This window comes from Notolepis coatsorum (assembly GCF_963971535.1).
Source record: "Notolepis coatsorum genome assembly, chromosome: 5".
NCBI lineage: Eukaryota > Metazoa > Chordata > Actinopteri > Aulopiformes > Paralepididae > Notolepis > Notolepis coatsorum.
The window spans coordinates 202457127-202474294 of record NC_140169.1 but is presented as its reverse complement, the minus strand read 5'-3'; the positions used below and the strand labels follow the sequence as shown (position 1 = coordinate 202474294).

The following is a 17168-nucleotide window of genomic DNA, read 5'->3' as shown; positions in this document are numbered from 1 at the left end:
AGGCAGTTAGTGGCTGCTGTTCGGTTAAGAGACTTAGCGAGGGGGCCTTGTAATGTCCATCCTAGGCGGGTCTCGACTGCTGCAGGACAGCCTCTGGGTCCTGTGTGGACCCGGTCTATCGGGACTATGAGGTCTGCATGGTCGGAGCCTATCAGCAGGGTCGGGGTGGCACCGTCTATGAGCGGGATAGGTAGTTGGCGCAGGTGCACATATTTATCCATCAGCTTGGCGATGGGGTAGGTGTACTGCGACAGGCCTATTTCTTGGCTGGTGAAAGCATCAGTAATCCTATACCGTCTCTCTGGCTGCCCGCTTGCTGCGATAGTGAAGGAGACATTCTCGCCCTTTATCGTCTTTAGATCTCTTCTTATTGTCCGAATCGTCATCTGGTTTTCGCTCCCCCGCAGCCCCAGCTGGGCCGCAGCGGACGCGAGGAGAAGGGTCTTCTCTGACCCGTCGTCAAGGACGGCGTAAGTGTCCATGACCTTATCTTGGTAACTCAGTGTTACGCGGACCACCTTTAAGAGCACCTGGGCGCCCCCGCTGCTGGCGGGGTCAATGTACATAACACTTGCCTTTGTGCTGCTGGAAGGTGCAGGCTTTCTTCTGTTACTGTCGTGTAGGACATCTAGGTGGGCTCCGTCACACCGACTACACCTCTTCTTTAAGCGGCAATCGGCTACCATGTGACTGCGCGCACATCGGTAACAGCGTCGGTTGGACTTTATCCATTGACTCACTTCTTCAGCGGTCATCTTCTTGAACATGTCACATTGTGACAACCAGTGTTCCTTTTCGCAGTACGGGCACACCATCTTCCACTTCTCTTTCATCGAGGGGGTACTGTGGTTCTTGCTGCTCGGTACTGATTCTGATTGGTGCATGACAGTCACCAATCTTCGGCCATCGTTTGCTCTCCTAGGTCCCTCTCTGGAGCTTGGTGTGCTCCGCACGAACGTATCCAATCGTAGGCTGCTGACTTCTCTCGCCAGGAAGTCGGCTAGGTCTAGGAGGGATGGCTCGGGACCGTTAGGATCACGGTGGTCTCTTTGCCGCCTGAAGCGCTCTTGTCGGGCGGGCGGCAGCTTCTCTAAAATCCTCTCGACATTAGAGTTTGCGTATAGTTCGTGCATAACCTTTTCTCGTTGCGCCCCCAGCATCCCTACCAGGGATTGTACTTTGATAGACAGGTCGTCTAGTGAGCGATTGTCTGTTGCTGGGGGTAGGCGGTCAATATGCCTTATCTCTTGTATTACGTAATCCCATATGCGTCCATATCTTTGGTCGAGCGCTGCTAGAGCCGCTGTGTATGGGGTAGTAGAGGTGGCATAGGCCAGCGCTATGTTGTGCGCTCGGGGCACCTTCAGGTGCTTCAATAGGATAGCATACTTGTGGCGTTCATCAGCTACGTCAACCATCATTGTCTCTAAGCACATCCGTAACTCCGTGTACTGTGCTCGGTTCTCATGGGTGAAGTCTGGAAACGTCGGTGTGCCAATGTATGACGCCGTAGATGGCTGGCACATCGGTGAGCGTTGGAAGAGAGGCCTCCTAGGCGAGTCTCCTCTTACGCCTCTCGGTGGGCTGGTACCGGCAGGGTACCATGGCCCGCGTATCCAGGTGCTATTCCTCGGGACTGGTCGTGCGTCATGCTCACCCGTGAATAGAGTCGGGGGTCTGTAGCGCAGAGCCGCGGGGGTAGAGCCTGGGCTGTACTGGACCTCCTGGTCCTGTGGAGTACTGTGCTGCTGTCGGGCTTGACTCTCCTCCTCTCCCTCTTCTTCTTCTGTCAGGTCATCTAGATCCTGTAGTCGTCTATTTAGCCTCTCCGCGGTGTACACCGTTCCTTCCTTGTAGCTGGGTCTCACTGGGACCGGTCGGGGAAGGGGTTCGGAGGGGGGTATAGGCTCTCTCTGGTGGTCGAGTTCAGGGTCGCTTGATCGGTTAGGGGAGGGTGCCCTTGACCCGTGTCTTGACTAGGCCCTGGAACCCCGTGCGGAGGGAGGGGGTGTTGCCTTGGCGATCAGCTGCTCCATTAGCTGCGCTTGTATTCTGTCGCGCTCTGCTTCTCTTTGGGCACCGGCAGCGGCACGCTGGGTGTCGGCCCGGTCTCTTGCCATATTCTCTTCCGTCTGAAGGCGTCTAATCTCTAGACGTATACGATCTTCGTCGCTCCGTTGCTGCGCTTGAATGCGTTCTCTTTCCATGGAAGAATGTTCGCGCTCACTAAGCGTCTGTGCTTGGAGTCGATCGCGCTCTGTTGAGGCTGCTAGGCTGGCGAGGAACGCCTGTGCCAGCATCTTGTCCGCCTCGCTGGGGGAAGACGCTGGTTGAGGTGATCCGCTCCTGGCAGTACTCGTTGGAGATGCGTTCTCCTGCGGGGAGTCCTGGAGCTCTATCTCCGCGGCGCTCTCCTCATCTTGTACCATGCAGAGTTCCATCTCTGGAGGGTTGTCTTCCTCCCGGAGCTCTCCGGGGACTACTTCTTCGGTCTTGGCGGGGGGTAAAGTCGTGTCGGTTCCCTCCTGGTCCCCACCGTGAGCTTGGTCAGTTACATTAGAACCCACTAGGGCCTCTGTGTTCGGGGTATCCTGGTTGATAGGGTCGGACATAATTTTACTTTCTACTTTTACCGCGTTTACCGTCTGTAGAAGGCTAGGTAGTATACTGGCAGCGTAATCCTCTAAGTACTGAGGTGGCTGCCGTCTACGCTGCGGGCGATCTACTTTAGGAGGACCGTTTTGTGGAGTGTTCATCATAGGCCATTTCAATATTAATACCACTATATTAATATTACACTAGTTACCTCCGGCTCGAAGGACCAATTGTAACTGAGGGGTACAATTCCCTGACTGTATTGATAAGTATGGTATCATTAAACCACTACCGCTTTATGTACTTTAACTACTGGCCATACAGTACACAATATATGAATATGATGAACACTTCCCACAATGAAATCGGTTCCAGTCAAAGGTATTAATCAAGTATTTAATGGAGCAAAAGGTACATATGATACTTATATTACATTTGATTGCACTTGTAAGGCAAATGAGTATTCGTAGGCAAATCAACACTGAATGTCCATTCTCTGGTTACGCAGGAGGCAAGTATACAACCTGGCTCTTAGGGAATTATATCTATGGTACACTTAATGATATAGCGGGATATACTGGAAGGGGTCCTCCCGGTTGTAAGCCGGCAAGGGGGGTAGGAGAGCTGTCGGTAGTAGAACATCTGGTCAACGATGACTAGGGAGACTTCAGGTACAGAAGCCGGTGCAGTAGTCTCTTGATCCACAGACGAATACAGCTTGGTTCTCTTGTAGACTGTAGCTCTACAGTGAAGAAAGCTAGGCGGCCTCAGGCTCTCTGAGCGCCGACTCGACTTGACTCCTCTCGGGGTAAATCCAACACGTGCAGGCGTCGGCGATTATCCACTCCATAAATCATAGGACCAAAGCAAATATATTCCAGCCGCAAAGGCTATGTAGTCGTCGGGTAGATTAATCCAGTGTACATGTCCATTCGGTCCTCGCCTAGATCTCCTCGGATGAAAGCGCCATGTGGTCGGCCCAGCCTGGATAAGAATCTAGCTAACACGAGGAAGCGTTGGAGATGCTGGTCACTTTAGAACTCTAACCGCACGATGCACCATACACAATAGACTATTATTGACTTAATAGAAATACGTCGCACTCGACGGTACAGTGCCAAACTCTGACAATTCAGTTATTAATTCGCACGCGGTCTCGATGCTATTCTGGGGCCAAACAGGCCATACTTCACCGCACGTCGTATCGTGGGTGAGGCTTCACGTTGGTTACTAAGTTTCTGACTAAGTGCCTCTGTATTCACTTGCGCCATATTTATATGCACGGTGAACAAATAGTGCCACTCTCATTTCTGTCGCCGTATCCCTGGGCAGGGCCGGGGCTAGTACAGACATGTCTTGTCGGTAACTTTGAACTTGGCTCCGGGGGCTGGTCCCCTGGCGCCTGGTCCGTTGTCCAATAGGAGAATGAGATATTATGGGCTATAGTAGGCTAAAGGGATATTCCGTGTATATGTACAAGGAATATACAAGGGATATCAAACGATATACAAATACTATTCAATATATATCAATAAATAAATATATATACTCGGTTTAATCTGATCCTTCGTAACAGTACTCATCAGACAATACAACAGTATACACAGCTGGAGCTTCTATCCCCAGGCCATCAGGATGCTCAATGACAATGACACTATGTAACAACCCATCATCTACACACACTGCACACACATCCACAACATGTACTGTACACACTCACTTTAAACAAACACTCACCTTACCACTCACTTTATTCACTTTTAGACACTTTAACACACCTTATATTTATCTATTATTAAAGAGATTTGCACTACATGCATACCTCATTTGCACAAGTTTTGTAACTCATCTCATTTCTGCATTGTACCTCACTGTTACTCATTTTACTCTGTATTGTATATTGTATATTTATATTGACTGAACATTCCTTTACTTACTTTTTTTTTTTACTGTATGTATGACACTCAGGGGCTCATACAGAAACAAGCATTTCATCATAAAGTATTCTGTATTTTGTTGTGACAAATAATAAACAAACTTGAGCTCTATATACAGTACAGCTCTGTCCCGGCCGTATGACCCCCAGGTTGAAATGTTGAACAAACGGTTCCTCCACATCCCTTTCCCCCCTCTATCCCCACCAGGCAGCGAACCCGGGTTGTGGCCTGGAGGATTTCGTGCGCTGGTACTCGCCCCGGGACTACGTGGAGGAGGAGGAGGTGGTGGGAGAGAACGGCGACAAGACGGTGGTGCCGGGCGAGCTGAGCGCCAGGATGAAGATCCCGGGCAACATGTGGGTGGAGGCCTGGGAGACGGCCAGGTCCACGCCTGCACGCCGCCAGAGGAGGCTCTTCGATGACACCAAGGAAGCTGAGAAGGTAGGTGTGCGGAGGACACAGGGGTGTAAAAAGTACCCAGAAATTATACTTAAGTGAAAGTATGGGTACCATCTCAAAATCTTACTCAAGTAAAAGTCAGAGTATCTGGCTAAAAACACACTTGAGTAAAAGTCTAAAAGTTTCTACTTTTAAATGTACAAAAAAGTTTAAAGTTTTTTTATACCGGGGCAATGAAATGTTCCGTTTCGTCCTCTTCATCACTCGTACTATCGTTTGTGGCCATCTTCTGTAGCTTGTCACTCTGACTGTCTATTCTTCTGATGGCAGGTATTTAATCAAAGATCCCTGCTTTCTAGTCTTGCACAAGGTCCAATCAGCATGGGTATGGGCGGGTTAATTTTCCATTGATGGGGATTTGATTGGCTGTTTTTAAAGGTCCCATGCATTCCAGTGTTTAGCATTGTTTCCTAGCAATGGGGGATTATATCAATGTGGTCTGTGTCTCTAATTATCATATTGACTCATCAGTCTAGTCTCGAGTTCACAAGATCTTCCCTCACTCAACTAAGCCATTCTGATTTGACTGTTTTGCTGACGTGAATACTACTCGTTGTAGTCACCGCCCACAATTCGCTCAACAACAGAGCAGTGAAATGACTTCCTCAAACAGAGGGTGCGACAGACAGCAGAGAACGAGTGAGCGAGAGAGGGAGAGAGAGGGAGAGAGAGGGAGAGAGAGAGGGACCGCGGCGCAGGAGTGTGTAAATGTGTGTGCACCGCAGGGATGGGTCTTCTCCCTGCAGTCGGGAGCACTCCATATCACTGTCAAAATATCTTTGTGCACGCGCACGCCCGTATTCCGATCCGTGCAATAATATTCACAGAGGTATATATTGTCATTTGAAACAAGTTACCAATGCATTGTCCTGTGGGATTATGCCCCCTGCGGTGAAATTAATTAGTATCCCCATCAACCTCTCTATCTCTCTCTCTCTGTCTGCCAGTCGCAGACTGTGTGGGTGACTGTCACTCAATGCGCTTATGGGCGGAGCCCAGCACAAACAGCATGAAATCCTGAGGTCGAAAATTTTTGCTTTTGAGTACTTGATTAAAAATATAAAACAATGCATTTTTTTGAAAGAAACTTTACAGATGTGTTCCATAGACTCACAGGAATTGTGTAAAGTTGCCCAAATAGTGCAAGGAATAGCAATGCATGGGACCTTTAAATAAAGTGCAGCCGCAGGATTAATAACGTTAACGTTAGTTCGGCCAGAATATACTAATTTAAATAGTTGGACCTGCAAGATTTGTACTTTGTACTTTGTAGGTCTGCATTTGTAAGGAGTAAAAAGTGTGTTTTTTTTCTCTCTGAAATCTAATTGAGTAAAAGTACAAGTATACAAACCTAATAATACTTGAGTAAATACAAATCCCCAAAACAGTACTTAAGTATTGTAACAAAGTACAATTACTCAAGTACTTTACACCCCTGGCGGAGGAGGAATGACGGGGAGGGGGGGGGGGGGTTACCTTGGGGCGTGAGGGAACATTCAGAAGGCCGGTAGGGGAACACTTGTAGATAAGATAAGATGTTCCTTTATTGATCCTCTTGGGGAAATTCAGGCATCGTAGCAGCATGGGGGGGGGGGAGGAGGTACAGGTATGGGCAGGGTAATATTAGAAGACATAAATACAGGCAATACAATGATAGTACAGTAGAAAAGTAAAAATAGGCAGTGTAAACAATATAATTAACTCTGAATATACACATCTGAGTGTGATCAAAGGTGCAGATGAGGGTCTGTATGCCCTATCAGTTATATTATACATTACAATAAATATGAACAGTATTGTACAGGGAGAGACAGCCGTGGTTTGGGTAGTAATGGTGTCGGAAGCAGAGGAGGTATGGTGGTTTCTTGGAAGTCTCCCGCTTTTCACCTTTTCACTACCACACACTACATAATTTTAACATTAGCACTCAAAGTGATCTTCCTTTATTGACCTTGCAACTTCAGAATGTTACCTTTCAAAAGAGACCAGACTCATGCATGTGCTATAAGTATAAAGCTAAGCTTTGCCAAAAAAAGTATGCAGTCGTCAAAAACAAAAATGGCCCCATGCTTAACCCTTTCACTGCCACACGACAGAACGTTAACCCTTTACTCACGGTGACCGTCGGTTGTGTGATAGTAAAGGGTTAACCTTCTGTTGTGTGGCAGTGAAATGGTTAACCTTCAGTGTGTCGCCGCAGTGAAAGGGTTAACCGCTTTGGTAGTGCGGCGGTGAAAGGGTTAAGAGGTTAAACTTCTGTAGTTTGGTAGTGAAAGGGTTAACCTTCTGTAGTGTGGTAGTGAAGGGATTATCCGTCTGTAGTGTCGCAGTGAAAGGGGTTAACAATTTTGTAGTGTGGTCGTGAAAGGGTTAATGAGCGAGGGAAATTAAATAAGTCTGACGAAAGAAAGAACTCCCCATTGTGTAGACTCTCGTCCAGAGCTAATACATAGGTTCAGCCTGGCCACTGAGGGAAGGCTGGAGGAAGCAATACTTTGAACAAAGAAGCCGTGTCTGGCAGGCAGGGACACGATAAAAACACAGGTCTGAGCCTTCATTGCCAATTTTGGAATTTCCATTTGAAAGGGACACGTCTCTGTCTGTCTCTCTCTCTCTCTCTTTCTCGGTCTCTGTCTCTCTCTGTCTCTCTCTGTCTCTCTCTCTCTCTCTCTCTCTCTCTCTCTCTCTCTCTCTCTCTCTCTCTCTCTCTCTCTCTCTCTCTCTCTCTGTCTCTGTCTCTGTCTGTCTCTCTATCAATTCAATTCAAATAGGCTTTATTGGCATGAAATATTAACATACTTATTGCCAAAGCAAGTTCAACATACAAACAATAACATATATAGTAAGCAATAAAATACCATAATATTAGTAATAACAGTACAGACAATCAACAGAAACATATTCAATTACAAAATAATCATTCAATCGTGTAGTCATTTTACAGATGTAGCCACCCAGATACATGTATTTACAAAGCTTGTTCTCTTATTGTATGACAACTATCTACATATTTTGCAGCTAATGCTGTACACTGACTTTTCTCCCCACACATGTATAACAGCTTTTGATGATCAGGGAAATGGATAAACTGTGGATCAATTTTATTTATTTTATCAAAGAAAACTTCTCTTAGATCCTTATATTTCTCACAGTATAGTAGGAAATTAGGTTCTGTCTCAACATCCCCCTGATGACAAAGTGAACACAGCCTGGCCTCTCTGGGCAGCCAGTTCTGCCTGTGACGGCCTGTTTCTATGGCTAGGCTATGTCCACTCAGTCTGTACCGTGTCAATGTCTTTCTTAATTTTATATCATTCACAGTGGTCAGGTATTCTGCCACTGTGTACTCTCTGTTTAGGGTCAAATAGAATTCTAATTTACTTTGAGATTTGGTTGATTTGTTCCAATATTCTATATAATTTTCTTTTTGTTTTGAGATTATTTGGTTGGGCCAAATTGATTGGTGTCTGTCCTGAAGCCCTGGTGTTTGTGGGCAGAGATTTCTGACTAGCTGGCAGAGGGGACTCTTGTCTGGGTTCATCTCCTGGCTCTGAAGGGCTTTGTAGTTGTAGGAGTGGGGGTCACTTGATTGGAGGTGTGTATACAATTTGATGGCTCGCTTTTGAATTTTAATAATTAGAGGGTATTGGCCAAGTTCTGCCCTGCATGCATTATTGGCAGTGTGTCTGTGAACCCTAAGTAGGTTTTTGCACAATTCTGCATGCAGTACTTCTAATGGATGTTTTTCCCATTTTGGGAAGTCTTGGTTAGTTAATGGACCCCACACTTCACTGCCATGTAATATTATTGGATGTATTACAGAATTTAGAATTTTGAGCCAGGTCCTAATTGGGATGTCAATTGGAATTTTCCTTTTGATGGCATAAAAAGCCCTTCTTCCCTTCTCCTTCAGTTCATTCACAGCCATGTTGAAGTTACCATTATGATTTATTTTCAATCCCAAATATGGGTAACTTTTTGTGTTTTCTAATATGTGTGTGCCTAATTTAAATGTGTTATGTGAACTCTGAGACTCGTGTCTCCTTTGAAAGACCAGGGCCCTCATTCATCAACCTGACTTACGCACAGATTTGTGCTTAACCTGTGCGTACGACCATTTCTAAGCAAAGAGTGGGATTCATCAATTTCAACTTGAACTTGACTTCGTGCTTATGTGTACGCACAGCTCGGAGCACACTTAGCTGACGCCCAGTGGTAGAATATGGGGACTGCAGACGGACGGCATAGATCAGTTGCATGCATTAGTTTCAACGCGGAAATAGGCTTGACTGACGTGTTCTGTATGACCCCCGTAATTCATTATAGTTCATTGTGAAATAGCGATATTAGTGTAATTATTGTCAAACCCTAAATAGCATGTGGAATAGGTCTTTCTCTCCGAATGAATGCAGGTTTATATATATAGCGTTATCGGGTGCACTGACTGCGCTCGCAGGAACTGTTTTCAGAGATAGCATCAGATAGGGATGAATGAATGAATGAGGGGCAGTCTAATTGCAGAGAGAACATAATATTAACTAGAGTCCACTACCCGAGACACCTCCTTCATTTGTACCGCAATTTGGGACCCAGATTGGAGCTATGAGCTTAAAAGCTTTTCCGTGCTTATTTGAGAAGGTCCAGCTGCAGAGCCGGAGAGACAGACAGCAGAGAGACAGACAGACAGACAGATAGACACTGTTCCACAGTGTGTGTGTGTGTGACCACTAGTCTCCTAGTAGAGACCCCCCCCCCTCTGGACCACCTCCCAGTAGAGACCCCCCCTCTGGACCACCTCCTAGTAGAGACAAGTTTTCTGAAATGTATGTTTATATATGCAAATGAGGCACTTCCCCATTAAAGGCAAAATGAAGTCAAATGAACAACTAAATGTGTGTTATTGACGTTTCATTGTCACTAGTTTCATAGAAGACATGTTTAGGAAGCAAAATATAACAAAATCTCAAAATCAACAAAAAAAGTATATTTGCCTATTCACCTGCAGTGTCTCGCCTTAATCCTCATCTTCGTCTTCTTCCTAGAGAAGTCTTCACTAGGAGGTGGTCCAGAGGGGGGGGGGGGCTGAGTCTCTACTATTAGACTAGTAGTCACACACACGCACACACACACACACACACACACACACACACACACACACACACACACACACACACACACACACACACACACACACACACACTGTGGAACAGTGTCTGTCTGTCTGTCTCTCTGCTGTCTGTCTCTCTGCTGTCTCTCTCAAAATAGTATAAGTGCTATCTTGGCCCTGAGAGTTGCTCTCCGGCTCTGCAGCTGGACCTTCTCAAATCAGCACGAAAAAAGCTATAAGCTTATAAAACGATTTAATATGCTAAACTTCGTTTTAAATTCCTTAATTCACTTTTGTTTATTTCATAAAGATTTTCCCGACATAATGCTACCTTCCCCGACCAGATCCGTGACTCTGTTGCGATACAGATGAATTATCTACTCAGAAAGCTTATAAAACTATTTAATATGCTAAACTTTGTTTTTAAATTCTTTAATTCACTTTTGTTTATTTCATAAGGATTTTCCCGACATAATGCTACCTGCCCCGACCAGATCCGTGACTCTGTTGCGATACAGATGAATTATCTACTCAGAATAGTATTATAAAGTGGCTATCTTTTATGCTGTAGATCACTGCTGGTATGTCCGTGCAGAACCTTTATTTCAGCGGGGACTGTAGTATTTATTTGACGTTACTGTACAATATATGTGTATTAAAAGACGGAGCTGTCTTTTATTGTATTATAATAATTATTAATATTAAAAATAAATTAAGAAAGGCATTCTTATTCCAGCATGCATTAATGACACTAACGGGCAACGGCAAAACAGTGGTTAATGGTCTTTATTAGTGTTTGCGGTGTCCAGGCAGCAATGGTCTTTTAGGAAGTTAATAGATATAATATCCGACAGTGTACAACACCCTCGGTTTAGTCCATTCTTCCACATTTCATGGGGGTGTCCATTACCGTATATGGTTAATCGGGGCGGTTTTGGTATGCAAATACGTGAAAGTGTGCACGAGCTCAAACGTAGGATCAAAGTCATATTCATCATGACAGGTGTGCGTAGAGCCTGCGTACGCACGCGTGGTGAATCCCGTTTATTTTGTGCGTGCACTGATTCTAAATTCTGTGCTTACGTGTGGAAATAGAAGATTTTCCACGTCACGTTGATGAATGAGGGCCCATGACTTTAGTCTTCATGTTTACGTTCAGAGACCATGTCTGGCAGAACTGGTGGAGGATGTCTAGGTTCTGTTGTAGACCCTCTTTAGTGGCTGACAGTAGAACTAGATCATCTGCATACATCAACAATTTTACATTGGTATCGTGCAAAGTCAGACCGGGTGCAGTAGAAAGTTCTAATAACTTTGCTAATTCATTTATATATATATTAAACAACATTGGGCTTAAATTGCACCCCTGGCGGACTCCGCGACCCTGGGTGAAGAAATGTGTTATTTTATTGCCAATTCTAACAGTACATCTGTTTTTTGTGTACATGGATTTGATCAAATCATATGTATTTCCTCCAACACCACTTTCTAGAATCTTGAAGAAGAGACCTTTGTGCCAAATTGAATCAAAAGCTTTTTCAAAATCGACAAAGCAGGAATATATTTAGTTTTTGTTCTGTTTCACGTGAATCCTAATTAAGGTTTTAAGATTGTATATATGGTCAGAGGTACGATAATTTGGTAAGAATCCAATTTGGCTTTTACTTACAACACTGTGTTCCGTAAGGAATTCTATGAGTCTGGTGTTGATGATACTACATAGAAGTTTGCCCAAATTACTCGTCACACAGATACCTCTATAGTTTTTTGGGTCATATTTATCTCCACTCTTGAATATTGGGGTTATGAGTCCTTCATTCCAAACATCAGGAAAATAGCCAAGATTTTGTGTCAAATTGAATAATTTTAAAATAGCCAGTTGGAATTTTTCAGAGCTGTGTTTAATCATTTAATTTAATATGCCATCTGTACCACAGGCCTTTCTAGCTTTAAGGCACTGGAGTTTTGATTTCAGCTCTTGTTCAGTGATTGGGAAGTCTAGAGGGTTTTGATTATCCTTTATGATTTCTTCCCATTTTTTTAACTTTTCACATATCTGGCTGGTTTCCGTTTTTGTATTCAGGGGTACAGTTGCAAAGAGTGATGTGAAGTGGTTTGTCCAAACATCACCATTTTGAATAGCCATTTCTTCCGGCTTATCTTTATTCAATGAGTTCCAGTGGTCCCAGAAGGAGTTAGAGCTTAAAGAGTCCTCTATTTTGCATAACTGTTTATTTACGTGTTTGTTCCTTTTAATTCTGATGGTCTTTTTATAGTGTTTCAGTGTTTCACAGTATTGGAGGCGTAAGGTATCATTGTGTGGTTTTTCGTGTTTCTGGTTTGATATTCTTCTTAACTGTGTTCTAAGAACTTTACATTCTTTGTCAAACCAGTGGTCCTTTTTAGTTTTTCTCTGTTTGTTACCTGATCATTTTAATTTGGACTTTATTGCAGTTCTTTCAAATATATAATTTATATGTTCTACAGCTAGGTTGACTCCTTCAACACTGTTCGAATATGGCGTGGCTAGGAACGTATCTAACAGTGATTGTATCCCGTCACTGGCGATGGCTCTCTGGTAGTCCTGCATGCTGTTCTGGGACCATCTGTAGTATTTGCGGATGTTATGTAGTTTACTGGGCTGTGTAGGGGGATTTTTGAGAGACTCAGTTATTTTCATGTATGCGGTGATCTGACTGTGGTCAGAGAGTGGGGTCAGAGGTTTGACTGTGAATGAACTGAAAGATACTGGATCCAGATCTGTTATCATGTAATCTACTGTGCTGCTGCCAAGGGATGAGCAGTAAGTGTACCTTCCTTGTGAGTCCCCTCTCACACGCCCATTGACAAGGTAGAGACTCAGTCCTCTACAGAGCTGTAATAAGTCCTTCCCATTTTTGTTTATGGTGTCATGGTTATTTCGAGGGGACAGGTTTACATGGTTGCATATGGTGTGGTCAGATATAAATTTGTCTCCATGTGTACTTGTGAAATCAGGGTGGGTTCCCGTTCGGGTATTAAAGTCACCGCAAACAAGCACATGACCTTGACTTTGATAAAAACATATTTCTGACTCAAGGTTGGAGAAGATGTCCTCTGAGTAATATGGAGACCCAGAGGGTGGTACATATATTCCACAGATAAAAAGATCTCTTTGAGAGGGGATTACTTCTTTATTTAGTTTTAACCAAATATGATTGTTCCCGGATTTTAGAATCTGTATTGACTGGTGGAGTTGTGATTTGTACCAAATTATCAATCCCCCTGAGTCTCTGCCCTGACTAATATGTTTTATTTTATTTGATGGCAAAATGACTTGAAATGTGGAGGACAGTGTGTGGCTACATCCTCTCTACACCATGTTTCAGTTAGAATTAAAAGGTCATTGTTTGTTATAGCCTGTAGAAAGAGTCTCTACTCTTCAGGCCGAATGTTGAAGAGTAAAGACCCTGTATGTTCCAACAACTGATAGCAAATGATTGCATTTTTGTACAAAAAATATATAAAGGTATTCAGAGGTATAAAGGTATAAAGGTATTCAATCAATGAACAAACATCACAGAACAAATGTAACAACAACAAAGGCAACAGCAGGCAACTGGCCTGCTTTTCTTTTTAGGGCCGACTGCTAGCTTGGAGTGAGAAGTCTACTGCACTCTCTCTCTCTCTCTCTCTCTCTCTCTCTCTCTCTCTCTCTCTCTCTCTCTCTCTCTCTCTCTCTCTCTCTCTCTCTCTCTCTCTCTCTCTCTCTCTGTCTCTCTGTCTCTCTGTCTCTCTGTCTCTCTTTCTTTCTTTCTCTCTCTCTCTCTCTCTCTCTCTCTCTCTCTCTCTCTCTCTCTCTCTCTCTCTCTCTCTCTCTCTCTCTGTCTCTCTATATCTCTATATGTCTGTCTCTCTCTTTCTCTCACTCTCACTCTCTGTCTCTGTCTCTTAGGGCTGGGCGATATGGAAAAAAATCATATCGCGATAACGATATGATAATGTTATCATATTTCTCGATATCGATAATTATCGAATTGTTATAAGTATTTTTATTTTTTTATTTTTTTTTTAACAACACATGTATGTTTATTTTGCAGCAATTCTTTGTCATTGCCGCCATCTTTAGTGTTACATCCCCTCACACTCCAGTTCTCAGGCTGCAGCTGGTTTAAAAGCTAAAGTAAACCGGCTTCTCTGCTGGCTGTGGCTCCAGGGGAGTTGAACAGTTCTGGCTCTGCTAGTTTATTTTCGATCTTTTGGCGCTTTTTGGTGGACAAACCACCGCACATGTGCACTGTGACTCGTGACTGGAGACTAGCTCTGCTAGCACACATAGCCTACTGTGTACAGACGGTTTCAAACTGTATTTTAAATTAGAAAGCAAACAAAATAAATGGACAAGAGAAAAATAAATCTCAATTTGGTCAGTATTGTCATTTGGACAAGCAAAGCCATTACTTTAAGTTGCAGGCAAGAAAGACAAGTCTGTCCACTGTCTCTGGTTTTAAAACTGCCCTGTTGCAGGTCACAAAAAAATATATATATATTAAAAAAAAAAAAAAAAAAAAAAAAAACGATTTTTTCGATTTTTTTTAAATTTCGATATTCGATATCGATTATTAAAATATATCGCGATATTTATCGTTATCGTTATATCGCCCAGCCCTACTGTCTCTCTCTCTTTGTCTCTGTCTCTATCTCTCTCTATCTCTCTGTCTCTCTCACTCTCTCTCTGTCTCTGTCTCTTTCTCCCTCACTCTCACTATCTGTGTCTGTCTCTCTCTCTGTCTCTGTCTCTCTATCTCTCTGTTTCTCTCTCTCTGTCTCTCACTCTATCTGTCTCTCTCTATCTCTCTGTCTCTCTGTCTCCCCCCCCTCTCTCTCTGTCTCTCTCTCTCTCTGTCTCTTTCTCCCCCCCCCTCTCTCTCTCTCTCTCTCTCTCTCTTTCTCTTTCTCTTTCTCTTTCTCTTTCTCTTTCTCTTTCTCTTTCTCTTTCTCTTTATCTCTCTCTCTCTCTCTCTCTCTCTCTCTCTCTCTCTCTCTCTCTCTCTCTCTCTCTCTCTCTCTCTCTCTCTCTCTCTGAGAACCTCCCGTGTCGCTGCACATCAGAGCAGCAGCGGCAGCTCGGTGGTGGTGGCCGGCCGGTACCCAGGTGCCACGCAAGCTGCCTGCCTCGGCCCTCTGCTTCAGCCTATCAGAGCTGCCGGGAGCCGCTTTAAGTGGGTCAGAACACAAGGCGTCCCTGACAAGGGTCCCCCCCCCATCCCCATCCCCATCTACATCTACCTCCCCCCCCCCCCCCCTCCTGTCCCTCTCAGAGAGGGTTTAAATAGAGTTCACGGGACCTTGGCCAGCCTGGAAAGTCACTGTCCCCTACAACCACTACATTAGCCCTTGTCCTTCTTCCGTCTGCCAGCCAATGCGACGCCGAGCGCCTCTATGGGGGAAACTCCAGGTGCAGGGACATAGTTTGTAATTCTCCCCCCCTCCCCCCTCCCTCGATCCCTCCCTCCCGATCTCGCTCCGAGTAAGTTGTCCCTGGGAGATAACAGGAGTGCTTATATTATATAGTCACACCGCTCTGATTGCAGTGATCGTGGTCGCCAGGCGAAAAGGGGGGGGTGGGGGGTCACCTGCAACACGAGCGACCTGGCTTCTGTTTTCCTCCTCGCTCTCCCCGCGACCAGGAGTGCCCGAGGGGGCTACGGCTGTTATTATTAGAGGACAGTGAAATCAGATCAGCCCCCCCTCCCACCCCCATGACCCTCCGCTCTCCTCCCTTGTATAAAGAGGCACATGCAGTGCGGCCTCTGTGCTCAGCGACGATGTGTTTATGCGGCAGCAGGGCCTCCATAACTCTTCCACTTGCGAATGAGCCACTTACTCAAAAGAACAATGCCTTTTTAAAATGTCAAGTACCTCACCGTGGTTCCTGACAGCCTCTGAGAGAGAGAGAGAGAGAGAGGGAGAGAGGGAGGGAGAGAAAGAGAGAGAGAGATTTTTTGATTTTAGAAAAAACATTTATTTTCATAATTCTCATTACAATTAAATAACTACACATTATATCTGGCAACATGTGTCCCCATCATACTTAAAACCACATGAGATCTCACATAAAAAAAGTGCTAAAATACAACTGTCCTTCTGCAACACAACAAAAAACTTCAAAAGTGTCCATATTTCCATTCAACACATACATCTCAGCAAGAACAACACATGAGCAACCCAAGAAGGGTCCCGTCAGTCCAGTTTTGTCAATTTTGATACCCAGCGCATGAAACAGATCCCCCTCATCAGGACCCTCCGTTCCACTGAAATAGTCCTGCAACAGGTCTTGACCCCCGATGCTCCACGCTTCAGTCCAATCGCTCAAACAGACTCTATTGTGACAAGCTGTCCTCAGCCCCAGTAAAGAAGCTACTTCCTCTGTGGTGAATTTCTGGCCCGGCTACATCCACTACATTTTTCAGTTTCACTGTCCCAACTGAGTGCAGACGCTTTCCAAGCCCAGGTCTACTACCTTCCTTGATATCACTCATAATCTCAAACAGATAATAAAAAACACAGGATCCATCCTAAAATACTTGGATTCTGGTTACCCTTCATTATCTGTTTTATTGAGCTTTTGTACAATTTTCCTCAGTCTAAAAACTTCCTGGGAAGTGTACCCCTCATTGTTTTTCAACCTCATTTGAGTTCTTGCTGAAATAATAAACATCTCCTTATCTTCAAAAAAATCTCCAACTTTGACATTCTTCATGTTGTTTGTTGTGTGCAGGAACGTCTGTATCTGCCTGACTGCATAACTTTTTCTCTATTGCGAATCAGACACTTGAGAATCATTGGGAAACTCATTTTCCTCAGAACTTGACTGGACTGAGAGAAAACTGTGCCTTCTACATCCTCCTGACTCTCTTTGACCAAACTTGTCACTCCTTCCTTATCCTGAGAGCAACTGTTGCCACTTTCTTTTTCCTTTTCAAATAATACAAGTACATTCCCCCCCACCCATCCATCACTACTTCCCACTACGTCATCCACTGTCTGACTGTTTACATTATCTACCACATTCGGCTTTTTTCCTATTA

The 17168-nt window shown here is 44.5% G+C and overlaps 1 protein-coding gene across 1 annotated transcript in view; it reads left to right on the top strand.

Annotated features, from left to right (window-relative positions):
• Positions 1 to 17168, top strand: part of rab3gap1 (RAB3 GTPase activating protein subunit 1) — a 248328-nt gene that overhangs the window by 171390 nt on the left and 59770 nt on the right. Inside the window, 1 exon segment of the mRNA XM_084313830.1 lies at positions 4740 to 4973. Within this exon segment, the coding sequence (XP_084169956.1) occupies positions 4740 to 4973 (234 nt within the window).